Genomic DNA, 24,972 nt, shown 5'->3' on the forward strand with positions numbered 1-24,972 from the left:
CGAGAGGAGAAGATGAAATGAAAGAAAGAAAGAGAAATGAAGGGAGGGAAGATAAAACTGACACATTTAGACACAGCAGATGAAAGACAGGGATGCGTGAGGGACGAGGAAGGTAGCGGTGAGGGGAGACGGGCACAAAGAGAGGATGAGGGGGAGCGGGGGAGGGACGCAGCAGAAGGACTGAGGTTTGTCCTTTGGCCGATGGTCAATTAGCGGCGGGGAGAGTAACAGGCCACGGCGGTCCGTGTCTGCGGCCGTGGAGAGCTCTCAGCTTGTTTACTCCTCTGCTGGAGGAGACAGCTGGGGCACCTCCAACGCTGAGGCTGCAGAGCATCGTTAGGCCAAATATTAATGAGGTAAATGTGAGATGAAATGCTTTATCGCAGGAAACAAAGGATGATGCTCTGGATCAGATGCCCAGCGCTTCAGAAATGCGCGTTAGCAAATATCAGAGCTTCGCAGAAGTGATTACAACAGCGTTCTGGAGCAAAAGCACTTTGAATTATCTGTGAGTATTTTAGGATCAGGAAGACAAAGACCCTATAGGCTGCCAGTGATTCTTCATACAGGGTACCTGTACAGTTTCCAGGGGCCACGTAGAAAGACTGTGGAGCAGTTGTTTGAAATAGAAATTATGATTCTGAAAAGCTGCATTGAAATCCAATAGAAGTATAATAATATACTCACAGATATAATAGAGGTACTGGATAAATTGTGAAAAAATAAAAGTAGTTAAACAAAAGGTTGGTGCAGCTGAAAGTAAACTTTTGAAATGGATAAAAATTGAATAAATGGTTGAAATTGATAAATGTAACGCTGTAGAGGTAAAAACAAAAGAAAAAAAAAGTTTAGTCTTTTGAAACGCGACCCTGTGTCACTGTTGCATGCTAAACCCTGCTAAAATGTAAATGTAATGTAAGCAAATGTTAAAGCTTTGGGTGAGTGTCAGACGCTTGTTCACGTTCCAGCATTTTCTCTTTCAGTCTTAAGAGTCAGACAATGAAAGGGAAGAAGAAGAGAAGCCCCATTTAACTGTTTTACTCCTGCGGAGCCAGTTTACGCGTTCCTGGCCAATCTCTATTCAGGGCTGGCTGATGTGGGCAGACGTAGGGTTTGCACCATCCTCTCTCCAGCATTCCTCTGTTTGTCTGCACCTCCATTAAGGACATGTAGTCTGGCCATTATGTGTTTGTGTGTCTGGCTGGCTGGCATGGGCTGGGCAAGAGAGATGTGTGGGCAGAATGCTAACTCAGGTTGATTGTTGGGTGGTATCAAAGCATGTGTGAAGGTGTGTGTGTGTGTGTGTGTGTGTGTGTATGTGTGTGTGTGTAAGACTGGAGGTCAAGATCATAACATATTTTTTGGAAAAATGACTTTTAACCTTCTTTCTACAAGGCAGCAAGCGCCAAGTTGCCTCACTGTGTCTTACTGCGGGTTGTTTGAAAGCCCCAAGTCTACGGTTTATGGATAAAAGAAGCAAACACAAATGAGGCAATGGCAAATAAAGCTTTTCAAGCTTTTCGGGAAGAGATGAAAGGACGATGTCAGGAAGGCTACATGAGAAAACCCAAAGAGAAAGCAGGCAAACACATGTGATGGAGGACAACGAGGTAAAAAGGGAATGGCAAGTGAAGGGGACACAGTGAGAGTTTGGGAAAAGGAGGGAATTTCATCAATATGGACCCCATAACAGTGAACAAGTTTGAGGAAAGTGCCTCTGTTCTTCTGTGTTCTCTTATTGTCCACATTTAATTTTGAGATAATAAATGCCGTGCCGTGATTGAATGCCGTGGGATGCTTTCATTTTAAACATAATGTAAATCAGGTATGTGAAACTACAGAAAATGAAACCTTTCACTGAACTTCGAATCCGGTGATCAGCAGAGGTGCAGCAGACGTGGAACAAGTCTTTCTATTCAGTGGCACAGTACATTTACTCTGTGAAACAAGGCAAATTTCATTTTCTCCATTTCCTGTCAGCAAACAAAGGGGGAACCTCTTTTGTCGGAGCTCCAATTCCTCCGCTACACCCCTTCTGTGCTTCCCTGCGATTAGGTTCAGAGCACATCATGGGGGTGAGGGGCGTGAAATCATTTGTGGTTGTAATTATGGGCTCCCCTCTCCAGAGTAATCATGAGCTATTAAAAACCACCCTCACATCAGCCCCCCAACAACGCCGGTTAACATCTATGTTCCTCTGGGAGGCGGCGGGGAAGAGGGCAACTAGCCGCATACTGCAGTGGGCACGGAGCTGCGAGTGTGTGTGTGTGTGTAGCAGGCACAGGCTTTTGGCTTCTGTGTGCATCAAGTAATACAGAAGCTCTGACACTGAAATAAAACAGGGATATTACACTGATATGTGGAGGTAGCAGAAGTCAGGTGGTCAAGTTTTTTTTCCTGCCAGGGTTTTTCCTCAAACAATCAATGACTGTGCAGACGTTAGCAGTGTGTGAGGAGCCTGTTTGTGTGGTCATTGTTTGCACATTTACGCGACAGCTCATCCTCAGGCATTTCAGAGCTCACCTGTAGCTTTAAGCTGCAAATTTCTCACTCAAGTTGAAACATTTTCATCTTGCACAGAACGCGACTTTGCCACTTGTGTGGCGTAGAGCGGCCTTTGCACCCGCATTAATTTATTAAAATCCTCGTTAAAAGCTCACTTGTTCAATTTATTTTGCTGCTCATATACTTCCACCTCAAGCATAAAGCTTGATTTCAGATTAAACCAATTTTAAAAGTAAAAGTTTTACGGAAAGTAAGAAAAACTTGCTGAAGTTGTGTTTGGCATGACTTACCTTGACAAGAAATGGAGCTTCAGTGAAAGCTAAGGGACTGTAAAAAAAAAAGTGTTAGCATGGGAAGAGAGACAGAATCTTATATTATTTTCTAAAAAAAAAAGAAAAGTCCTCCTTCGCATTGTAAATATTTTCTTCAGATCCTTCCCTTGATTTAGAAAAAAAATCAATGTAATTTATTGTCTAACTATGTAACTATTTGATCTTTTTTTGAAACAATAAATCTAACAAAGGATGAAGAAGCTGAAATATGAAAGATTTTAGACCATCCTTACTTCAGCAAACAGAAAAAAATACCCCCAACCCCCAATTCATTCCATTTTCATACAGTCCCTCAAACTCAGACTGCTGGAGCCTCATATTGGCTTCAGTTGAGCTCCATCTCTTTTTTCATCTTTTTGTGTTAGGATGGATAGAGAGTGGGATGTTTTATAACAAGAAAGTAGTATAGCATCTAAACATTCCCACACAAACTAAATTGCTGACATTAATACCCTCTCTGGGACATACTGTATTCCATATTAGGAAAGAGTGTCAGTTTCTAGCCCACCCCTCCCTCTCTCGGACAGTTTCATAGGCTTTGTGCCACCCCTCGAAGCGCCCTGCTTGAATGAACACAATCCCATTATCAGTGACAGTCAATTAAACATCTAAATGCCAGATTCTGAATGCTTGATGCTGGGACACTGAGGGTAATTGAAGATCATTGGCCAGAGACTGATTGGACTGTCCGAGCCAGGGGGGGTGGGGGGTGAATGGGGATTATGGTGATGACGAGTTCTGAATGAATATGTTTAGTGGGGAATATAAAAATCCTATGAAACGAGGGAGAGTGACAGACACGTTTCTATTGGTGTTGAAAGTTCACTTTTATATGAAATCTTTTCTCAAACATTGGTTTTCCTCGTCCGCATTGCAACTTGAACGCGGCCCAAAATTACACCTGAAAACAGAAAAGGTGGGCGATCTTGTCGGAGGGGCTGCGTCTCGCAAGGTGGTCTCACGGCCCGCGACGGCCACGGCAAACAGCACGAGCAGAGGAGGAGAGAACAAGGAGAAGACGAGAGGAATACAAGACTGGGAAGAAAGTAGGAAGGTCATATCAGCCGTGTGGGTGTGTGTTCTGTCACATTGTGTTGACACAGCAGGGAGCGAGAGACAGAGGAAGAGGAGAAACGAGAAAGAGTGAGAGGAGGGGTGTTCAGTCTCTTTTTCTTCTCTTCCCTCCTCTACTCAATCTTTTCCCTCCTTTTTTGTCCATTTAGTGGTGTATGTGCTATCCGTGTGTGTGTGTGTGTGTGTGTGTGTGTGTGTACGCACTCTCTGGCACACTTGAATCTTTTACTGATTAGCTCACACACGTCACGTCTTTCTGGAGGGCTTTTAACGGTGGAGGATTATCAGGCAGCCGGAGCCTTTTAACCCTCTCTCTACCCTCCCTGCTCCACCCGGGCAGCTGACAAATGCTCCCATTATGCCTCCATCCATTTTTTTTTAACCTTGTTAACAAATAAATAGAAGGCTACGATGACATAATGCAATTTTGTTTTTGTAGCAAACTGTTGTATTTTGGCTCAGCTTGTATGTCTCCAGCAGCCGTGGAGCTGGATCATGACACAGCCATTTCTGGGGACACTGAGGGGAACTCAGCATTTTCCCAAACTTTCCTCACTTTTAGCCAAAATTGAATATAATACACAAATTGTTCTATTTACTCAATGAAGGCTGGGTTACATAGTTATCTGGGCCACATAACTATCAAATAAATCTTTAAGAGTTTCTGCTCATCGACCAAGTCAACATTACAGCAAAAGGTAGCCGCTATTAGTCACTAAGCTCATCATGTTTGATAGTAGCTGTTATTATGAGCCATTTCTCATATGGAGAAAAAATGGAGGCAAAATCCATGTGCACCCCCTCTAAATATAGCACAAGAAAAATAGTACCTAACTGCATTTCCATTAGCAGGGTTGAATAGAGATATCAATGCTTCAGAGCTCAAAGCTTTCTGATACAATAACACAGAAATGCACTTAATATTGTAATGCACCAACTAATGGCCTTGCAATTGGAGCTGTGCTGTATGTAATTATGCGTGGTGTGATGTTTGATGCCATGGTGGCCAAATATGTTGTTATTTTCGTCAAGAAATGAAACTAAAACGTTTCTCAGTTATTTCATAAATACGCCCCCTTTCAGAAGCCCCTTTATCCCTGCTTCCATGCTGGAAAAATATGTTCTGCCTCCTCCTTCTCATTTTTCTCATCGTATTAAAGTTTGCAACAGTGATAACAGGCAGTCGGCTTTAGCTTGCCCCGTTTTCAAAAGCTCTCGTAAGACAATATGTGCCTGAGCTGCACCCCCCTCGTAAAGGTAGATGCACAAGGCCTCTGCTTGCTTATATGTGTGCCATCTCTGAGGTGGTCGGGTGTTTGTCTCCCTCCCTCCCCTCCTCATGTTTTCCTCTGTTTTATGTATGTGTCCTGCCCATCCTCTTCCATTCAATCCCCCGTTTACCATGACAATAGCTGCCTGCCGAGACCCTCTCCCATGTATAGCCCCGACCACCGCTGGCTACTGGCAGGGGCCCATACACTGCTGTAACCCACCCCGGACCATAAAGAGCCTGGCAGGACCGGCTAGGCCCCCCTGTAAACAGCCAACACTACAGTTGTTGTGTCTGATCAGGGAAGGGGGCAGGATGGTGGAGCTGTTGGGTTTACGTACTTGGTTTTGTCAGGGGTAAAAGAGGAGGGGTTCGGTTTTATGTACCCAATAGCATAGACCTGCAGTTTCAATGGACAGGAAAACTGTTAAGGACAATTGTTCTGCGTTTAACTTGAAAGGAGGAATAAAGGAAATGGAGGATGACCAGATTGTTTCAAGGCCAGACATGGTAATAGCAGGCTGAGTGCTACGTGTCAGCATGGCCTGTTCCTATTCTAATTTTTCAGCCCACTTTGGAGCTATTTTAACACTACATGTTTTAAAATCTGTATGAAAGTTGGTCTGAAATTTATTACGGCTAAGAGATCAGTATACTGTATACTGTTGGTGTTTGCCTTGACTTATCTGCCTCACTATCAAAAGGAAGAAATTGAAGTTGTTTATTCCTCTGCTGTGACAGCGCCCCTACATCGGGTGCATGAACTGGTTTGGACAGACAATGTCAATACTTTGATTTGACTGGTCCTATATCTGTGTCGGTGGGCACTAAAAATAGTTTGTTATATCACTGAAACATCACACAGGATGTTTACCAGCTGGGGACCGACGCTGTCAGCTGTTGGCTGCTTTATATCATCAATGATTTAGTACCATGACTCTGCGCTTTAGTTGTTCGTTCCCCATCATGCTTTGAATCACGGTGTAACAAACGAAGAGCAGAGGTTAGAGCGTGACTTGTTGCTGTGAGTTTTGGTCATTTGCCCTCACTACGACCCGACCCGCGACAGAGCAACAGCTAACGCTAGCAAAACCCTGCTCTGCATAATGTCGGACAAACACAACAGAGTGTGCAGGAGCAGCCCACGACTCAGCAGGTGTTAAAATAACATTACCTCCACGGCTGAAAAATGAAGCTAACGGGGAAGTGGCCAAAACTGCAAGTGAATCCCCACAGACCCCCATATTAAAGTGCCCAACCATACAGCAGAAATCGACTAGATGTCAGTCCACCGCTGCTGAGGGAAATATTCCCTGAAAGGCCTAAAACTTTACACTTCTTCCACAAATGAAGAATTACAAGTTTTATCTGCTCTTTGTAAAAAGGAAAATATGCATAATAACTCCATATTCATTCTAGTTAACATTTCCTTACACAAAAAGTGAGGAGAACTCAGACTTCAGATTAACTTAAATAGCACGCTACTTCATAACTAGAATGACGACTCCACAACCAGCCGTCCCTGCAGATTGTGAAGATGATTCTGTCTTGCGCTGATGATTGCCAAATTAGGAGAAAAATGCCGCCACGAAATGTTGTCCCCCTCTTCTTGAGGATGGCTGGAGGTCAGACGGGTTAGCAGGAGACTGTAGCCTCTTTAGCAGAAGCCACACATGATTGGCCTTGTCTGAAGTGCTGTGCTCTCGCCAAAATCAGCAATTTAGTTGTACGGCATTCACGAGATCTCAATTTGATTGGAGGAGAGGTTGTGTTTGTGTGTATGAATGTGTGTGGGTGTGTGTGTGTGTGTGTGTGTGTGTGCATGCCTCAGACCTTGGGAGGGCTGACTGTGCAAGCCCAAGCTTGCCCTGCCGATGCCACAAAGCCTGTCAGAAATGAAAGATGATGGCGGCACATAGCCAAGGAGCAAAGGAGGATATTCACCAGCGATTCTTATGAGAACAAATAGACGCCCAACCGTCACACAAAGGCCATGATATATGATACAGCCACGCTTATTGCAGATTTTCTGCTGCTAAATCTGTGCTTTAATCGCTCCACCGAACAAAGAGCGAGAGGGATGAAACAAAGAGTGCTTATCTTGAGGAAGAGCTGCATCCAACTGTTATTGACGCAGGTGACCCAGAGTAAACGCATTGGAGAGTTTCAGATAAAACAGCTGACTAGTACAGGTTGCGTATACAGAGTGCGTGTGTCTGTGTGTGTTCCTTCAAACTCCAAACAACAAACTAAAGTGGAGTTCACAGATAAGCAGCGAGAGGAGTATTGACAGAGGCTGTTGCAGAGGTGGTGATCTATTTGGAGGTGCGGGGTCGCCTGCGGAATTTTCCACCCCGCAAAACACACGACTTTTCCTCTCACACCAGGTCCTCCTATAGGCTGTCAGACACTTGAGACTGATTCCTCTCAGATATCAGAGAATGATAAGCTGATTGTCAAAGTTCAAGATCAATTTAAAAGGCCCCGTGAAATGGCTTTTTCACAAGGGAAGGGGACCAATCAATACTGTAGCACAGCAAAATCAGACTTTTCATGCACGTTTCAGAAATGGAGAGCGATGGAGAAAATTGCACTTTATATGGAGTTTTGATGATTATAGCGATACGGTTGATGACAGTGTTTAGTCTGGGCTCATCTTAAGATGCATGGTGCCTTCCAAAAATATTCATGAGACATTGATTTGGTTGTCATATTGCAGAGGGGAGGCTCTGATTTGCTGCTTTGGAGGAGAGAGATGAGGTGTTAAGACATTTGGAGAACTAAAATCGCTGCTGAGGTGGATTTGCACTGCGATCAGCAAAGGATGAATGCTTTCTCTTTGCATACATTTGTTAGATATTAATCAAAGCAAACATATAGTATGGTTTGAGCATGGAGGTTTGAGAATGGGATCCTATTTCACGGTTGTCTTGTTACAGAAAAAGCTGATGATTGACCAACAAAAATGTCCCCCGGCCATGCTCAGGGAAGTGGAACGCCATGCCCCGCTGTGAGAGGAGAAGTGTATGGAACTTGTAGTTAATAGAATTTAGTATGGGGAGGGAGGATTTGGGTGGATGTGTGTGTTTGCATATGTGTGTTAATGTGTACAAGAGTGTAAGATATGTAATGCTGCATGTATGTTTTTTCTTCAAAACGCTACACAGTCTTTTTGCCATTTAAGCATCAAACAGTGAAAGCACTGCTAACACCTCAGTCAGTGTTATATTACAACATTAGATTGTTATCACTGGTGCAATAATGCTGTAGTTGGTCTAGGTGGAGCTCTTGCATGGGTTGACAGGTGAACAACGCTGTAAATTACCCATATTGGATGTCCATGGTATTTGCGCTTTGGCTGATTTAACCGAACCAGAAATGCAGCAGCAAAGTCAAACGCTCGACTCTAGTTCCAAAGAAACCCTCCACACTGTGACTGTGATTTCACCTTTACTGTTTGTGCATGTTCTTCTCTTCCACCTGTGCTGAGTCATGATGGCCCATCACAGCATCCTGACTGACTGGTAACAGCCAGCAGCCGCTCCTCTGTCCAGGCAGGCCCAGGCTTGCCTCGTACAATGATTAGTCCTGCTTGTCTTACACCGGACACAATGGTCCCTTCCTCGCAGCTATGCATCGCCATTGACCCATCGCTAACTAATTGGAACAGAATGAAACGAAGAGGGCGAACCAGACCGTTTCATTACGAACAATAAGAGAAGTGCAATGTGGGAGAGCCACATTCCACTGATGACCGCGACTGTCTGCCACACTGGAAATCTGAGAGGGTCTGCTCCCTTTCACTTTATGCTGTAAAACCTATGTGTAATATGTGTAAGTAGTAGTTGGACTTCTTTTGAGCATGAAGCCATTTTTTAGGTTATCGAGCCTGAAAAGTCTTAAAAAACTGAAACAGCGCAGTAATTATTATTATTATTTCAAACTGTTTGCAATACATTTCATTTTTTAAAAGCATTTTCAAGAAACAATAGTTTGTTTATTAAAGACAACAAAATAATATCAGTGTACATATGGAATGTTTTCTGGATTCATAGTGGAGCAAAAGCTGAAACACAGAGCTCAGTGCTCGACAGTGGTGGCTTGGCAATGTCCACATGGTGGGAAGCCAGAGAGGGATCACTTCCTTGTTGCTGTCCTTGACACACCTCCTGGATGGCTGTATTTATTTCTATTTGTTTTATTTGGGTGCCATGTGCACAACGAAACATCAGTGTTACCATTTGATGTACTGTCCTGTACTGTTAGCCTAACGCTAATTATTATCACAATTACAATTAAAGCATACACACAGTAACAGAGGACCATTTATCAAACCAGGAAAACAAGCCAAAGCACACACACACACCATGTCAGCAGCAAGTGAAAGAGATGAGTGGCTGAATATCTTCATATCCTCTGGTAGGTCCACTGAGTTGTGCCTCGGCACTGAGACAAAAGGGTTCAGTGCAATCTCCTAAAATATTCTTTGAAGATTTTATATTAATGGAGGCCAAGCCATGTAATATTATATACACAACATACAAATATCGGATATAATATAAAATTCTGAAATCTCAGTATCCTGCAATGTTGATATCGACTTTTTATCCAGAATTTTTAAGGACCTTGTGGTTTCATGACATTTTATTGTCCAGGTTGCCCCCAACATGCAATATAATAGGACATGTGGAAAAGATAGCATGCATAAATACCATGGCTGCACCCATGTAAAGTTTCTAATTTGTCTAATAGTTGTATTTGATAGTTTTAAGCGTGTTTAATATGTTCAGGAAAAAATTAAGAGTTAAAGCCATTATCATGCCAAGGCATTCCAATGCAGTAAAATATATCTTTCTTTTTGTCAATAGTCAAAGTATGACACGATCGGCCAAGCCACTGTTGGCTTTACAGCTCATATGTCAACTGTTTTTGCATGTGTGTATACAATAGTGTCATCAGCATATTTGCAATTCTATCCCGTGACACTGTTGCGAAAGATCATAAAATGATTAGATAAATAATAGGGGCTTAACATTGATCCCTGAGGTTCACTTCATGTTAGTGGACAGTGCATCATAAACTGTAACTCACTTGGGGCACCTGCTCAGAGGCAAGATGCATCTGAGACAGTGCAAACTTTTCCTTTCATCTCTTCACCTTGATTTTTCTTCTTGTTTTTTTTCTGACAATTTGAGACTCGTTTGCTTCTTCTGTTGTTTCCTCTGTGGGTCCCATGTGTGCTGTGAGAATATCAGATAACAATTCCACGAAAATTAATCCGGTGAGACTCGACCCATGGGGGGGGGGAGGTCGCGTGCACTTACATACACAGAGTGAGAGAGAGAATTACTAACCATCAGAGAGATTCTCAAAGGGCATTCAGGGAAAAAGTATTGTTAGAGTGATCGCTAATGAGATGTGTGCGTGTAGGTGCACCTATGTGTGTGTGTGTGTGTGTGTGTGTGTGTGTGTGTGTGTGTGTGTGTGTGTGTGTCTGTGTGTGTAATTAGGGACTGGGAGCCACTGAGTGGTGGATAAGAGCAGGTCTTTGGTGCGGCTGGAGGACACATGGCACGGAAGAGGAGGACTGGCCTCTGGCGTTGACAGGGAAATGTGTGTGTGGAGGGAGGGGGGGCACTAAGAAAGTAAGTCATGTTACCGTACTGCATAAGAGCTGGCTGTTACACCTGCCTCCCCTGTTGACACACAAGCTCCAAAGAATTCAGTGCTGGTGTTGCTTATGACAAACTCCATAATAGTTACTTTGCATTAAACAAAGCCTGCAAATCCAGGCATCTCTGTGCCTGCTCTGGGTTCAAAAAGCACTTTAACATGTAAGGAAGACATGCTCAGTAGTTCCTCTCACGGGGTCTAATTGGACTTGCAAAATGCAAAAAACAACTGAAGTTAAGATGAAACTTAAATGAACTAGAAAAAAATAGAAAAACTGTATCAAAACATGCATATCATGCAAATAGGGGTTATAGAGTATGCATTCATATTGTTGCATAATTTCAGCCCCATTTATAATAACAAAGGTATGAATGACAAGCATGGAAACATAGCTTTGTTTGGCTTTTATTAGTATTATGTAAACTAACAGTAGATGTTAGTTAAGACCTTTCTGATCCCACTGGTTATATTATACACATGTGAGATATGGGAGTTTTAATAATATGGCTAATAGTTAGCTGGAAAGATACCCACAATGTGCTGCAGCTAAAAAGAGAATCACTTGCTTGAAAGCATGGAAACTAAACCGAGTCAGATAATATATGACTGTCCTCTTAACTTACAGTTTGCTGGATTTTGTTTGTTTGTTTTGGTTTTATAAGACAAAAGGCTTCAAGGACGAAGACTAACAGGTTTGTTTTGGCGAATGCACTACAGGTCAGACAGCTGCTTTTCTGAGCTCCTCTGTTATAATCACCAGGCTCTGTCGCCCTCGCCGCAGATGAGACAGTATGCGGCTACTTCCTGGAGGCAGCACTTACCTGGTAAGTGCTAAACTAAAGATGAACTGGTGCAAAAGATCCATCTGTTAGTTTTTTGCCAGCACTGGTTTATAGAGATGCAGCAAAATGAGCTCTAAAGCATGTCAAGGTGTGATGTTTATGTTGTACCTATAATATCTTCTGTGTAAATATATTATATTTTTGTGGCCAGACAAGCCAAAAATGTATTTAAATGTATTTATCTGCCGAGGAGTATGAGGCCAACTACTAAATACCTGAAAAGATAAAAATTATGTCGTCACACTTAAACACTTATGAAAACACAAACACACACACACACACACACACACACACACACACACACAGGAGGTTTGTCAGTGTCAGTCCAGGTGGTGTATAGGACCATGTGGTTTCGGGGGGGGGGGCTATAACATTACTCTCCATCAACTCTGCCATAGGTGGGATCATCAGACAGGTGCGTGCTAGGACTGCCACCCCCCCTCCCCCCTCACTCTCACACACACATACACACAAACACAACACCTCCTCCCCTGCCCCCCTTTGGTTGGCCTCCTTCACCTGATGGTCTGGGTCTGAGGAGATTGTGTGTGTGCTCGTGTGTGTGTGTCTTGGTTGTTCCAGGCACAATGAAGAAAAAGGGTCTGTCAGTGGCCACCTGTCGGCCAGCTGTCAGGGTCCCATTTCAGGGTCGGCTTTCCATGGAGACACGGCAGTCTATCTATCTATCTATCTATCTATCTATCTATCTATCTATCTATCTATCTATCTATCTATCTATCTATCTATCTATCTGTCTGTCTGTCTGTCTGTCTGTCTGTCTGTCTGTCTGTCTGTCTGTCTGTCTGTCTGTCTTTCTGTCTGTCTGTCTGTCTGTCTCTTTTTTGCAGAATTGGGAAGCCTGCAGCAAATGCAAGAAACCTGATTTTTAATTTGCTCCCATGAAAAACAGCCATTAAAAAGCGAGATGATGCGAGGAGGTGTGAAGGGAAGAGGGGGAGGTCTGGGGAGTATCTATGGGGCATCTAAGTGTGTCTTGTTTGATGCTGATCAATGGTTTGTAGATACCATCCTCTTCATGTCACATTACCATCTCTATGGGCGTCGTGATGGAGAGTCGGGGGTTGAGCGGAGGTGCGGAGGGGGAGTTGGAAAAACCAAGTGATGAATGAGTGATGGAAATTGGGAGGCATGAAATGGACAGGAGGAGGAGGACGTGATGGGATGGAGTTGGATTGGAAAAGGGAGAAGTGTGTGTGAGAGGGGGTGGAAGGTGGGGGGAGAGGGGACAGATAATTTCCTATGAGGAGTCTGCAGGGGAAGACGGGTGGCCGTGGGTGGGGGGAGGGGGTCTAATGGATGCTGCCTCTATCAGGCCAAGTACCCACAGAATAAGTCCTGAGATGATTTTTCAGGATCTGTACGTTGGCAGGGTCATTAGTCCGTCACTATTAGCTGCTCCACCAGATTGAATAGTGACAAAAGAGGGGAGGGGGACAGAGAATGTTAAGATCACATGGTGCTACATGTGTAATATGTCATTTAGATTATGTTTAAAGCTGCTATAAGTGATATTTTTATAATAGCAACCTATCAAATGACAATATGACAATGTGAAGGGGGTTGGCCAAAGTGATGAACCTACAGGGAATGATCACCAGAGTCTGCAGCTCTGCAGAGGTTTGTAGCATCTTTCAGCTGTTTTGATCTTTAAACCCATAACTTTGCTCACTGCTCTTGTAGCCCTAACACTAAAAAATCACTGCACGATACCTGTTTAACACCAAACAGCTGACAAACATAGTTAGTGACCAGCTAATGGATCATTGTAGAGCATTTAGCAGGTAAACTGGGGGATATTTCCTTTGGGAGTTGGTTGAGACCAAAAACAGAGCAAGAATTAGACCTACGGTCACCAGGTCACCAGAAACACGGCTCCAAATAAATGCTAAAATCGCTATTGTTGCTGTAGTGATATCTGCTGGGTTTGTAAATAGGCAACTGTATGCTATGTCACATTCACTTAAAAAGTGATAATATATCAGTGTTGTTCGTACAGCTTGTTTTTGCAGCCCCCATAAAGTGGCCAAAAAATCTGTTAATGCAGGCTTACCAAAGTCAGGTCACTTTTTGGTGATTATCTGTGACATTAAGATGCAGTTTAATGCTCCTCTGCCAGTTTACTTAATGCTAATTCAACCTATATCAAAATGACATACATATATGTTTCTAGTAAACTTGCAGGAGAAAAAGTTACAGTAGCTTGAGCATTTGAAAAACTTAAGAGAAGAGCACCACCTGAAGTTACTCAGTCGTCTCTCACAGAAGATCGAAGGACAAAGGCTTCTCGCTGCCGTTCAGTGGAGGAGCACCAGAGGAAACCAGGTGCCACGTAGACTGGATGTTTTCCAACACTGGATCTAACATGTCATGTTCCCTGTACTATCTGGAATGTCACCATCCCATAATGTCTACAGTCATGTTGCCATCCAAATCTCCTAATTTAGCCCAGTAGTCAGCTCATTCTCATACAGAAGCTACAGCCAGCAGCCAGTTAGCTTAGCTTAGCATAGAGAATGGAAACAAGGGGAAACAGCTAGCGTGGCTTTTTCTTAAAATGAGCAAAATCCACCTACCAGCATCTCTAAAGCTCACAAAACTCACATGTTATATCATATTTGTTTCATCAGTAGATGAACAGGAACAAAAACATTTAGTCTTAAGTAATGCTGACCGGCTGCTGGCTCTAACTTTACATGCTACAGACAAGAGAGGGGCACCCAACTTATCGTGGCGTCAAACTTCCATGTTTTCTCTTTTTGATTCGTCGCCTCTGTCGATAAACCGTCGGCAGCATAGGACGTGACCCTCCTCAGCATGCATGAATGACACGACTTCATGAAAAAGGTCACAGAAAAAGTTGGACTGAAATTCCCCCCTCTGCCCTCAAATAACCTGATGACCAAAATGTCAGATGGTTTGACAATCAATAACGCTGGCTGGCCACAGCAAAGGTCTGCATCACTCTCTCTCCCTTGCAAAGGAAACACTGCAGCACTGTTGCAGTGCGACCAGGTGAGGTTTGTGAGACTTAGAGCATTGCCCAGAAGCTTTGCTTGCTGTATTTCTATGAAAACATGTCGAGTGTGTGTGACCTCTGATCTCCCTGTGATGCAGACATTGTTACAAAATTCATATGAAGTCAGCATGCAGCATGAAGCGCAAGATCAGAGCTGTGTGTGTTTGTGCTCTCTAACATGAGTACACCCTTATTTAGACTCAATTAAAGACAAGACTTGCCCACTTGTGTGTGTGTGTGTGTGTGTGTGTGTGTGTGTGTGCACCCAAGGGCAAAGGGAGGGAATGGACAGCATGAACACACCCAGTGGTACAACATGCAGGGAGCATCAGTGAGCACCAGTAAAAGCTCTGCACGCTTATTAACCCTCTGCTCCAATGAATGAAATTCAAATCCCAAACAACAACTCAGCAATGGCGCAGCAATTCAAGCTTTATACCCTGCGCAGCAGTCATGTTGTACCCTTGTTACCTGGTTCCACCTCTAAGTTAATGGGCTTGGGTTGCCACCTAGTGGGCATTAACAAAACACAATAAATCTCCTTTCTTTGCTCATTTTCTTGTTTATATTGAATCCTCAGGAAATGAAGGGGGACAGGCTGCCTAATGAATAATGTAGGATTGTCTGGAGGATTGTTCTGTGGGAGCAACAGGGTATCTTTTTCAGACTCCTTTGAGAACCATGGTTAAGTGTTATGGAAGAAACAGCAGGATTTTTTCTTCAAGAACCTGTGGGTGGAGTTTAAAAGCCCTAAAAGACCTTATTATCTTAATGTGTGTGTGAAGCTCTGGTAATGTTTGCATCCTCAGTTTTTGTTGGTACCACAGTGGCTGCAGCAGAATAAATATAAATTCAGAGGCAACAAAGAAGAAAGAAAGGAAAAGGAAATTTGTACTCCAGTTTAGTCTGTACATGTCTACAAAGACACAAGGAAATGATTAATTAGACAACAAGTGAGAAAAAAAAGTTTTAAAATCAGCATTATATGTCCAGAATATCCTGTGTTGACATGATGAAGTGCTTCTTAAACCTCATGAATCTGCATTTACTGGTGCACAGTTGTTTTTTCTGAACATCTCAGCATCTCAATTACTGTATTAGAGTGAAGGTGACACAGTGTAAGGCCTACTGAAAGGAAACAGGCAGCTATTGTCAATTGAAACATTTTTGTTTTACTGCTGCTGCATGAACACCACGGTTTTGTAGTCACTGCTGTTATTAGAACACGCAGGTTTATCTAAGCTGTTAGTCTTGTTAATTTTCTCGACCACCACAGTAAAACTCTGCTGCTCCAGGTGAGGCTCGAACTCACAACCTCGGCATCACTCTGCAGGTTACTGTCTTATAAGTACCGCGCGCTGACCGATTGCGCCACTGGAGCCTGTTGGTCTGAGCCTTCTGGAAAAATGTGGCTGACCACACGTAGAGGATGATGTTAACGTCACTACAGGTCACTGTGTCTGAGGTTTGACTTCAACCTGTCACAGATGTGGTCTAACAGAGGTTAAAGGTGTGAAGCACTCAGAGGGGTCAGTATATGGTGCCACCTCTAGACTCTCCTCAGTGCTGTCCTTTTGTAAACATATCATTAACTTGTCTGTAATAAATAAATATTACAATTCCTATTTGCATCCTATTTGCCGAAGGCAGCTGGCGGTTCCACCAGGGTCACTGGCTGTTTGTCAGAATAATGCAAACACTGTCGTCCATGAAGAATTGAAGAAACACAGAGACAGACATTCAGCAGCTGATACAGCAGGTCAGGCAACAACCAGCTGACCAGTTTGACCCCAGGTTGTGAGGGACTCTCAAATTACATTTAATGACCTGTGAATGGAAATACAGCTTTTATTTTAGGGTAAATTAATCATTTAAATCAGAGAAGGGTTGAAGTACTCTTTATCTTTTCTTGTGCTGTGGTTAGCAGGGGTTAGCATCAGTGCTATATTAAGTACATGTATTCAAGTCCTGCATTTAGGTACAATTTGAAGGCCCTCAACTACATATAAACACAGGTTTTGTAAGGGAGTACTTTTAGCCTGAGGCATTGCTAGGAAAAAAAATCTTCAATTATTACTCCACAAGGTGGAGCTATGAGGTATAAAATGATGAGTTCACAGTTTCTCTTAAAATCCTAGGGTTTGCACATTAAATTCAGACTATCCACCTAACAATTTGACACTGTGGAAGTGGAAAGTTAAATCGTCATGTGCTGATGTGACGCAAATCATAGCCTTCTGTAGCAAGCTGTGGTGGCGTGATCACTCAGTTTGTGTACTTGTAAAACCACTACTTGCAGTGGTTGTGAGTTTGAGCCCCACCTGGAGCAGAGACCTTTAGCTTTTTGGATGTACCATCTGAGATCAGGCAACAAACAGACATAAGACAATGACTGCGTTTTGTTGTGTTTATTGTCAGGTAGCTAAAACGCCACCACATTGAATAACAAAACACTAATTCACCTCAATAACAGCTATTCACAATGGAGCAGATTAACATACAAGTGTGTTCTGTACTGATGTAACACAGGGTGAGTATAAAAACACGATCCATTTGTGACTGAAGTGCATTAAAGGCTGTGGTGGAAACTATTGTTTCCAGTGTGGTTAAAAACGGCTTTTCAGCCACCAAATACTGAAGCAGAAACACACTTTCATGATTCTGTCAGAGTGTGAAATACAGTTTCTACAGAGTTTAAGGAACAGGAGCCAAAAAGTCAGAAACTGCCAACACAAACTGACAAATGGCACAAAAATACATTGTGTGTGTGTGGTTGTGTGTCAATAAGGCACATTTAAGCATTTTAAAGTCTCATTTCTTGGCGAGTTTTAACTCTAAGGACATCCTGTAAATGGACAAAACAGTTTGAATATCAGTAAAAAAGTACGAAACCAAAATCGTCTACAGCTGTCTCAGGTTGTACTGTTCCATTTGGCCACTTGGGGGTGCTGTTAAGCCCGTTTTACCACAGAAGAGAGGTCAATAATTTGGCAGAAAACAACTGTCTTTGTAACTCCCCTCCAGTGGGACTGGTCATTGATTAACCAAGCTAGAGATCAATCACACACATCAGTCCTCCAAATGTAAAGTTTTTGTCAGTCAACTTTACATTTTGTGTGAGTGTCTTTAATCAAATGCCTGAAGGCCTTCATGCACAGCCTTTATTCATAGAGGGTCTGCTGTACCGTTAAAAACAGTCAAACATATATGTCCACATGAAATCCTGGAATACTGCTCATTGTTCCAAGAGAAATGTCCTTGCTTGGTGACAAGTGGCACTGCAGCACCATTATCCAACTTCATTGACATCCAGTATTTAGAAATGTTGTGACCGGCCCGCGTCAGCGCACGTCCACTAAACCGTCCAGGTGACATTTCAAAGGCTGGCGTTCAGAGGAGGTGTGCGTTCAGGTCGTACTTCTCGCAGAACTTGTCTGTGATGGGGATGCAGGTGAGGTACTCGCACCAGTCACACTTAACAGGATAGACGTAGAAGAGGACGGCCAGAGCGGAGAGAAGACCCAAGAATATCAGCAGGAAGACGCAGATCTGGACCCGCTTCCGGTACATGTCAGAACGGCCAAAGCTGAGGAGGAGAAACCTGCGTCATTCATTTCGTAATGGAGAATCACTACTGTTCTCACAGATGTTTATAAAATATAGGGCTACAGCAGGTTAGTTTAGCTTAGCATAAAGACTGCAGGAAACAGCTAGCTCATGGAGACAGATTTTCTTTCCAGGCTAGGCTAGCTGCCTCCCATTGTTCAGTCTAAATGTCAAGCTAATCATCCCATCTAACATCTAAGGAAAGCAAATGAGCATATTTACCCAAAATTTGAACTATTCCTTTAACTCCAGCTATACAGATGCAACCTGTCTGTGATCTCAGCACACCCCAGAACGTCAAACATCCCTCTCTACACCTACCTGATGTATGGCAGGAAGGCGAAGGACAGGAAGAAGCCCGACACAAAACCGCAGATGTGGGCAAAGTTGTCGATCCAAGGAAGCAAACCGAAGGAGAAGAAGAAGACTGAGATGGCCAGCAGCTTGGCGAAAGCCCGCCACGGTCGCTCGAGGATCTGCCAGCTCTGAAACAGCTCCACAAACAGACAGGCCAGGATGCCGAACTGGCTGCCTGCAGGGCCCACCTGAGACGAAGCAGAGGGAACAAGCTGTTGACAAGATGTGCGGTTTACAACACATCCTGGGTTCAGATTTGGCTCAGGAAAGTGTTGCATGTACAATATAGTTGAAGTGCTGCTTTTCTCAGGAAGAGCGTGTTCGGGGTTATTTGTCCCAGAGACACTGTACCTCTGCTCTGTAGGGCAGGAAGATGGATGAGGCCAAGTTGCCTGTGATGCCGCTTAGCATGTAGATGATGGAGATTCTCAGCCAGCCCGCCAGCTTCTCTATGTCCCTCAGCACCGTCATCTGGAAAAACACTGACACAAGGCAGTGCAGGATCCTACAGACACAGACAAGATGGTTATTTTTAATGTTGACCCAAATCCACCTGGCATCCTGCAATTTTCTGCTCTAACTGTGATTTGTGCAGATAAAACAGTTCTATTTTCCATCTCTCTCAGCTGGGATAAAGAGAGTTCAGTCACCCAGCATGAAGAAAGAGGGACAGCCACAGTCTGGAGAACTGGTCTGGGATCTCTGGGTTGAGGAAAGGCAGCAAACCACACACATCGTCCATGCAGGCCACCTGGAAGAGAGAGTGACAGTCAGGAAAGAGGCACTCGGTCAGGACTGATAGTGTCATCAGGCAGCCTGAAGATCGACTGCCACCCTGTGGGGGAAAATAAGAGTGTTGAAATCTGTCCAAAGTCCTTTCACACCACAGCTCACCGCAGGCTCCAGTGGCGCAATCGGTCAGCGCGCGGTACTTATAAGACAGTAACCTGCAGAGCAATGCCGAGGTTGTGAGTTCGAGCCTCACCTGGAGCAGCGATGTTTTAAATGCATCACAGATACACATTGAATTGGTGAATGAAAAGCAGCAGTGAAAAGGTCTGTAAATATAGAAATGGCTCTACCTGTGAGCAGAGAGTAGCCTCCTCGTGGAAGTAGCCGTGCATGAAGTTACAGTACTCTCTTGAAGTGATCTCACATCTGCAACATGAAACACTTCTTCCTCAACGGCTCACAGAAAACCAAAGCATTTTCACCCAGGATACTTAAAAACAGTCTGTTCATCCTGCACAGTGTTCTCGTGTGATATTCTTCTGAGCTGTTATTCATTACAAAAGTCTGATACACTTGAGATCTTCCACATGATTTAAAATCATTTAAAATTTCACTGCTCCTAGTTTTAGTGTAGCCTCTCTGACCGATGGTTGTTTTCATTGTTTTGAGGGCATTTCTGTCCTGATATGAAAAAGCATTGAAAGCATTAAACTAGTCAGATTGAAAGATAGAAAATACTGGCACAAACGCAGCAGCTTTATTGCCAAATTACTGGTAATACTGTACTAAGCCCTAGTTCAGGACTTCTAAGAGTCAGAACCCAGCCCATACCTTGTGTCATGAATAGGCTACAGTTTGCTATAGTGCAATGTTTTCTATTTGAAATAAAATTTCTATCGATCAGTAAACTGTTAGCTGTTAGCTGTATAGTTGGAGAGCCTGGTTTTCTTGTCCTTACCGTCCTTTGGTTCCAATGCAGCAGGGCCGGCCTGTGATGGTGCAGTCTATGTGGGGGAGGTTGGTGTGATTCCCAGAGTTGTACCTCGTACACACCTACAGATTAGGACCAGAGGAAAAGGTTTTTATGTTTTTTTTACCATTAAATCCAGCCATGATGTGTAGAAGAGCGTGCTGCAGCCGGTCTGTTAAACTGAGGGTGGGCTTTTACTTACTTTCACTTTAAGACAATAGCTAACAAGGTGATGATTGTGGGACTGAGCCACACCTCAACTAATGACCCTGTAAACATTTCATTGTTATTATAATTATCTTGTAGTGCTGTTTTCAACAGGTTAGAGCACTAATTCAGATTACATTAATGAATGTAGTGCACAGATACCTGTAAAAACTGCAGCTGATCTCAGATTCAGGCACATTCTCCAATATTACCTCTGTACGCCGCCTGGTAGCTACAGTTTCTGTGATGTGAGCGTGTAACAGCTTAATATAATCGTATCAGCTGAAACTGCTGACATGTAAGTGTACTTACTGGCCACTTGGTGATGTCATCAGACCACTCATGAGGTGAAACTGAGGCTGGCTCCAGACAAATTCTGCAAAGAGCCCAAAATTAAAAAGCAGAAGTCTTCTCTTATCAACAGTGACAGCTCACACACAGTGATGTCTGTGGATTTTGAAACGAGCGTGTCAGCAGGGTGCTGCTCTTGCTCTAGTATCTCTTGGATAGTATGGTGTATGGTGATGTTACCTGGGGTCCTGGTGGCAGACTGAACCATGCTGGCGTAGTGTGCCGTTCAGATAGGGAGCACTGGGGTGCTGAGGCCACTTCACCCACACTGCCAGGGTGCTCTGCAGTAGAAGACGTACAGATGGAGGGTGGCATCATATATGACACAATATACAGTACAGAGAATACAAAGACTGAAAAAGCTGGTATCTTCTTCGCACCAGAGCTAGAGTTTGAGTGTCTATCTCACATTTTGCAGAAATCCTGTTGTTTTCTTTTGCAAAGGGAGGCACCCCACCCTTGATTTATATGGAGTTTCTGTGTGCAGAAGTAGATAAGCAGCTTGGCAAATTATTCCTCCTTCTGTCTCTGACTCTTTGCACAGTCTTTAACAGCACAAAAGCTTTTCATCTGCATATTTGCCTGATGTGATGCAAATATATGGGAATGGAGCATTTCTAACAAAATGTTTTTGTTGAGAACAAATTCACATAATGATAATATAGTCAGCCGTGTGAGTGTATAAACCGTGAGGCGTTCACTGACCGAGCAGTCCTCCTGTAACGTCTGCAGGCAGCCGGAGCGATCGTTCCTCACGCAGCAGCCGGACTCTCTCTCCCTCGCTCGCTTCTCCTGGATCAGTTTGTGGATCTCTTGGTCTTGACGCATGCACGGGGAAAACTTGGCGCCCAAGTGAATCAGCGCCTCCTGCGGGACAGGTGGGGCATGACATTACGGCTTGGTGAGGGTTGTGCATCTAGAGCAGAGGATCTCAACCTTTTTTGTCTCAGCTACCCAAACAGTCCTCACATGAGCGTAAGTAACCGTCCACTGTTCATATGTTCATTTTAACTGATTTCAAACCGGTTAATCAATCAGTCTTTTCACATTGTTTTGTTCTCTATGACTAGAACAGTTTGGTCAAGTTCGCATTAGTACGACCACTGCTTAGGGTGGGAGAAGCAGATTTTTCAATACTTTATCCATTCATTTTAGCTATTTCAATCACTAACATTAATCTAGTGCTCTATATAGACAATTTAATCAGCTAAATATCATAACTACTGGAACCTTTTGTCCTACTTTAAGCTAACTACAACCATTTTAATTCATATTTATCCAATACTTTTTTATTACTTTAACCATTAATTACTTTTAGTTATTTGTTTCAAACATTTAATCATTACTTATAGCAAACTTTCTATTTTTAAGGTATTTCAACGATGTATCATTACTTTTGGCAAACAGCTAACTGTTTAAACACTTTATCCTACTTTTAGCTATGATATCAACCATTTATATAGTGTTAACTATTTCAACCATTTATCCATATGTTTTATTACATTTACAATGAATTACTGTCAGTTATCTATTTCAATCATTCAGTTGACTACTTATAGCTAACTATTTTTAGCTTTCTATTTCAATGATCTATCCATGACTTTAAGTTAACTCTTTTGACTTGTCTGCTTGCTTGATGACTCGTTACAGTTGACTTAATGTGCATTTTTTTTCCCCACATTTTAATCAAAGGATCATTTCAGTTTCTTCAAATGAGTTGAGCAACTTTGTAATTTTTCCACACACGCCTTAAACCTGTAAACGTACTTCCTGGCTAAGAGTTGAATACACTGGAGTTTTTCCAATTTTGACCACCAAACTAAAAGCTGAGTAAAGCACAGTCATAGGCAGAAGATTGTATATAGACGAAAGAAGTACTTACTGAGCTTGGACCCACCCAGAAGTTTTGTTGTTGTACAAACTTAACATTTTCATAAACTCCCTTGTTCCTCAATACCTCAAAAACAAAGAGTAAAGTAGTGTTACAATAAACGCTCAATCATACGTTCATCACAAATCCACAAAGTTCCATTATAATCATAATAAACACTGTGAAGTATACTTACAGAGTCGACAGTTTCATGTTGTGAGAAGCCCACAGGGGCAATGCCGTAGATAACAACAGCCAGAATGGTGATGAGCAAATGGACAAATGTTATCCAGTAGGTAAAAAAAGGCCTAAGGAGGACACAAGGACGATTTCAGGCTCCATTCGCTGGGACATTCTATTCTATTTAATTTCACATCAGAGGACAGGCATCCTCCGAGGAAAACAGACCTCGCCGTCTTACCTGTGATCGTCCATGTCCTCAATCTGCTTTTTGACAAAGCTGTCAATGCGCTTGCGGTACGTCCGGTTTGTGAGGCGGCCGACCATGCCGAGCCCGTAGGGCCTCTTCTCTCTGGCAAACAGCTTCTTAACGGGAACCACGATCCTTTGTCCCCGCTGCTGGTGGCTGTTGACACTCACCACTTCCTGCTTCAGACGCACCTTAGGTTGGACCAGAGAGCCATCTTTTGCCTTCCTCCACCCTCGCTCTAAAGGCCTGGATTGGGGAAGAGGAACAAAGCATTGTTAATGAATGTGTCAGACGGAGGATGTTTCAGTCGGAGCGTGACAGTATAACAGAGCACTCGCTCCCCTGCAGAGGTTCATGCGTGCATAGAAATAATACTGTACAAACTCTTGACCCACAGCATGAGGTGACTCCTCTCCAGCTCATTCTTGTCCAGCGCACTTCCTGTGAGCTCGCTCTCGTCCAGCTGTTTGAGCGCCGCCTCTGATGGTGTCTCAAAAACCTCATCAGCATAGCTGGACAACTCGTCCTGCAGGCCGTCCTGCAGACATGAAAACCAAGTAAGCTAAATCTATTCTGAAGCAGTGGGAGCCAATGCATAAAAATACAGCATATACTGTATGCTCAGACCATAACAAGATGCTTTGAGTCAACACATCAATTGATTTGATCAATTCAAATCATTTTGCTAACCCCAGAGCTGAAGAAAATAGCAAAATAATTCATTCAAATCATCTTTCAATCCAGCTGAATAAATGTAGAACTCATTTGTTAATAGCAGCAGCTTTTTTGACATTAACAATTACATAAAAGAAGAAAGAAAAGGCTTGAAAGGCTTAACAGAAACATTTTGTGTGCCTGCAGGCTGCAGGATATAAAGAGCTGCTCATTGAGTGCTTTGAGCAAAAGACGATGGATGATAAGCGATCCTGGCGGCGTGTGGAAGTGTGTCCACTGCTCACTCTGGTGAAGAAGGAAGTGTCCAGATCATCAGTGAAGTCCACAGTGTCGTCTTCAAAGAAACCAGGAGGCATGAAGCTCCGCCTGCGACATCGCCCGGTGGTGCTGTCGCCTAATGTTCGGCCCTAACAAACAATCAGAAACATCACGGTCATTATTACCATCAATAATCTGCAGAGTACAGACAGTACATCCTGGGCCTGACGGCTTATTTGGAGAAATCAATGACTGTGCCTTCTTAATGATTGTGTCTGATGGTTACATAGCAGCAGTGACCTCTGTGTGTCAGTGGATTAGCCTGCACTTCTGGAATATTCTGACTGCAATCCAGCAGATAGCTGAGCATTCGGCATGTATTATCATGGACCATCTGCTAGCGAAAGCTGCCCCAGTTGCCCCCGCCCAGCACACACTGGCAGATACTCTCACTGAACATACATCCATTTACATGCATAAGTCTACAGCCAGTGGACCACAGTGAGAGACTCATCTGCACTCTACTGTAAGATACTTGGCGTCTGAGTTTAATCCGCAATAAGACAAGCTGATCTTGCGCTTTACATAACGTTCCTCCACACATGAGAACACAGATAAACTCAGAAATAAAACCCACCCATTCATATGTGAAGAAGACAGGGACACATCACAGTATATCAGATGTTTCTAAACGGTGTAAACTGCAGTTGACTGGTCTTCTGAACTACTACTACTACTAAACGTCATTGAAATGTAAAGCATTTATACATCCTGAGGTCAATC

General features: G+C 43.3%; 1 protein-coding gene and 2 non-coding genes across 4 annotated transcripts in view; 1 reads left to right on the forward strand and 2 right to left on the reverse strand.

The window, feature by feature from the left end:
* Positions 1 to 16,020: 16,020 nt before the first annotated feature.
* trnai-uau lies at positions 16,021 to 16,114 on the reverse strand. Its single transcript has 2 exons — positions 16,077 to 16,114; positions 16,021 to 16,056 (listed from the first exon to the last, which is right to left on the reverse strand). It is a non-coding gene; the product is annotated as a tRNA-Ile (tRNA).
* A 1,018-nt stretch (positions 16,115 to 17,132) lies between these two features.
* Positions 17,133 to 24,972, reverse strand: part of rhbdf1b (rhomboid 5 homolog 1b (Drosophila)) — a 36,026-nt gene continuing 28,186 nt past the window's right edge. For both annotated transcript variants that reach the window (XM_041962820.1, XM_041962821.1), the window contains 14 exons: positions 24,216 to 24,338; positions 23,652 to 23,794; positions 23,248 to 23,502; positions 23,023 to 23,134; positions 22,839 to 22,913; positions 21,662 to 21,823; positions 21,137 to 21,237; positions 20,918 to 20,981; positions 20,387 to 20,481; positions 19,779 to 19,854; positions 19,347 to 19,447; positions 19,048 to 19,201; positions 18,661 to 18,884; positions 17,133 to 18,319 (listed from right to left, as the gene is read on the reverse strand). In XM_041962820.1, the coding sequence (XP_041818754.1) occupies positions 18,124 to 18,319; positions 18,661 to 18,884; positions 19,048 to 19,201; positions 19,347 to 19,447; positions 19,779 to 19,854; positions 20,387 to 20,481; positions 20,918 to 20,981; positions 21,137 to 21,237; positions 21,662 to 21,823; positions 22,839 to 22,913; positions 23,023 to 23,134; positions 23,248 to 23,502; positions 23,652 to 23,794; positions 24,216 to 24,338 (1,881 nt within the window). In that variant the 3' untranslated portion in view covers positions 17,133 to 18,123. The remainder of the gene's footprint in view (positions 18,320 to 18,660; positions 18,885 to 19,047; positions 19,202 to 19,346; positions 19,448 to 19,778; positions 19,855 to 20,386; positions 20,482 to 20,917; positions 20,982 to 21,136; positions 21,238 to 21,661; positions 21,824 to 22,838; positions 22,914 to 23,022; positions 23,135 to 23,247; positions 23,503 to 23,651; positions 23,795 to 24,215; positions 24,339 to 24,972) is intronic.
* Positions 19,596 to 19,689, forward strand: trnai-uau. Its single transcript has 2 exons — positions 19,596 to 19,633; positions 19,654 to 19,689. It is a non-coding gene; the product is annotated as a tRNA-Ile (tRNA).

The sequence above is a fragment of the Chelmon rostratus genome, chromosome 21 (assembly GCF_017976325.1).
Source record: "Chelmon rostratus isolate fCheRos1 chromosome 21, fCheRos1.pri, whole genome shotgun sequence".
NCBI lineage: Eukaryota > Metazoa > Chordata > Actinopteri > Chaetodontiformes > Chaetodontidae > Chelmon > Chelmon rostratus.